Here is a 2,197-nt window from a genome sequence, read left to right on the forward strand (position 1 = left end):
AATCAGAAGGCAGTGTGAGAGCTTTAGAAGGCATCAGTAACCTGAATTCAGAGCTGAGCAATGTCAAGAAATCAGCAGACATTGAGTATGGTGTTCTAAGAAGCAATGTCTCGAAGCTTTGTCAAGGACTGAAGAACATCGAGGAGCTTTTGCTACTGAGCGAGGAGAGTGGATCAAGTGGAGATCAATGGCTGAAGTTCAGGGAGAGGATGGCTAGATTCTTGAAAGCTGCTGCAGAGGAGATTGTGAAGATTAAAATACGAGAAAGTTCAACGCTCTCCGCATTGGAAGAAGTCACAGAGCAATTCCACGGAGATTCTTCCAAGGAAGGTCATACAATGAGAATCTTCATGATTGTGAGAGACTTCTTGTCTGTTCTAGACAACGTATGTCACGAGATGGGAGACTGATTCCCATTGTTAGATTTTAAATGTAATGATTAGGAACGTATCTCTAGTTTCAGTGTCTTGTAACGGGTATGACTAGCGGCATCTCTGGAGGATATCTGTATCATTTTGGAAGACTTTAGTAGGTGTTTATGCTAATTTGATTCAAAATCTTGGTCTTAGTTGGTGCGATGTCTATTTATTTAGTCTTTGTGGCTTTCCCATTAGATTCTTGCGAGGAAGATACAATCTTCTTACTGGTGCAGCTATCTTTGTCCCCGTTGGTGCAATTATTGGGTGGTTCTACTGACAAGAAAGAAGAAGACACAAGCCAAGGGCAAAGACCCCATATGCTTGCTAACAACATCTCTTGCGACAAATCCTTAGGTATCAAGTGTGATCTTTTGCAGTTTTTGAACAACTTTAAGCCATCATTTCTCTGTTACCTAGGATTAGGAAAATCAAAAGATTTTGGTACTCTGTAACCCACTCTTCCACTTGAAGGTGCATATAGATGTATGGATTTTAAGACATTTCTTATTGCAATTTCTCAACTTGAAACCCTTTTATCCCACGACAAAATCCCAGATTTGTACAGGTAACTACCTCATCTAGATCAACTACTTGTCTTCTGCAGCATCAGCTGCATCTTTGATTCATCCATTTGTTTTCTGTTAGTGGTAATTTGTTGGACATCCAAATCAATGGGTTGCAGGTGTAAGCCAAATCTTTGGTTATATTAGCAAATCGTTTAGATATAATAGAAGAAATGCACATACACTTCTAGTTAATTTGGTCAGTGGAAAGGTGTATCTTTTAGAACACAGAAACACCATAGATATTAACGCGGAATTATGTCTACTCTTGTTGTTTGCTTGAGTTCAATGCTTCTGCATCCATGCGCTCGAGGATATGACGAGCTTCCTCCTCTGTGGCAGGAACTACATTTCGAAGCTTAAACCCATTGTTTCTGGCCTTTGCCTCTGGTCTTACAGTGAACTTAAAGTAGAATGTATTTGAAACCTACATCATATATACAACAAAGAAAGAGACCTCAAATAGACATAATGAGCTTCAAACTTGATATAGTTCGAGACATTGGCATGAAGATGCATCTTTTATAAAGAATCAGTGAGCAAGTTTAACTTTATCAGAGTTTGAATTGATCTTTAGAAAGATCCCATTATCAAGTTAAAATTTTACCTCACTGGAACGAATCTCTGGGCTTGTAACATGAGCAACAACTTCGATATTGATCAGCGGACAATCCAGTTTATCCAGTTGAGTGTAAAGCACACAGGATTTGAAACGTAAGAAGTCCCCAACGTCCACCTATCATGCAAGTCCATTCACATAAGTTATATACAGAAGGAGAGAACGTGAACAAAAATAGGATAGTAAGAAGTGATTTGGATACAGACTGGTCTTAGGAAATCGACGTGATCAACTTCTAAGAAGTAGGGCACTAGACCAGCAAATGTATAAGCAGTGGAGAAGGCCAACTCAAACGCTCTGTGCATTAAAAACCCTCCAAAGATCCTCCCATGGATGTTCCTCTGCTGCGGTTGGCATATCAACGAATTCTCAAGACGAGTATCTTTAAGAAGAATGCTGTTTCTGTCTGCAAGAGCTGGCATGTCAGAGAAAATCCTTCCTTCAGCCAACCAAGCCTCGAGCTTCTTACACTCCCCATGATCAAACTCCCTTCTGTCACCTCCCCTCTTCTTCTTCCTCAAGTTATTCCTAGCTTCGGCTTCCTCAAAGAGAAGCTTCTCGAGCTCGGTTTCAGGAGAAAGGCGGTTGATAGGAGC

At 40.5% G+C, this 2,197-nt stretch overlaps 2 protein-coding genes across 3 annotated transcripts in view; one reads left to right on the forward strand and one right to left on the reverse strand.

Moving 5' to 3' along the window:
* The window catches only part of LOC104725319 (formin-like protein 9), a 3,973-nt gene extending 3,407 nt beyond the window's left edge, over positions 1 to 566 (forward strand). The window contains exon 5 of the mRNA XM_010443954.2: positions 10 to 566. Coding sequence (XP_010442256.1) covers positions 10 to 410 — 401 coding nt within the window. The 3' untranslated portion in view covers positions 411 to 566. The remainder of the gene's footprint in view (positions 1 to 9) is intronic.
* The window catches only part of LOC104725320 (acyl-coenzyme A thioesterase 9, mitochondrial-like), a gene marked incomplete at its 5' end in the record, with an annotated part of 3,087 nt that continues 1,992 nt past the window's right edge, over positions 1,103 to 2,197 (reverse strand). For both annotated transcript variants that reach the window (XM_019233223.1, XM_010443955.1), the window contains 3 exon segments: positions 1,103 to 1,409; positions 1,590 to 1,718; positions 1,808 to 2,197. The exon segment at positions 1,808 to 2,197 is cut by the window's right edge and continues 25 nt beyond it. In XM_019233223.1, the coding sequence (XP_019088768.1) occupies positions 1,245 to 1,409; positions 1,590 to 1,718; positions 1,808 to 2,197 (684 nt within the window).

This window comes from Camelina sativa, chromosome 11, assembly GCF_000633955.1.
Source record: "Camelina sativa cultivar DH55 chromosome 11, Cs, whole genome shotgun sequence".
NCBI lineage: Eukaryota > Viridiplantae > Streptophyta > Magnoliopsida > Brassicales > Brassicaceae > Camelina > Camelina sativa.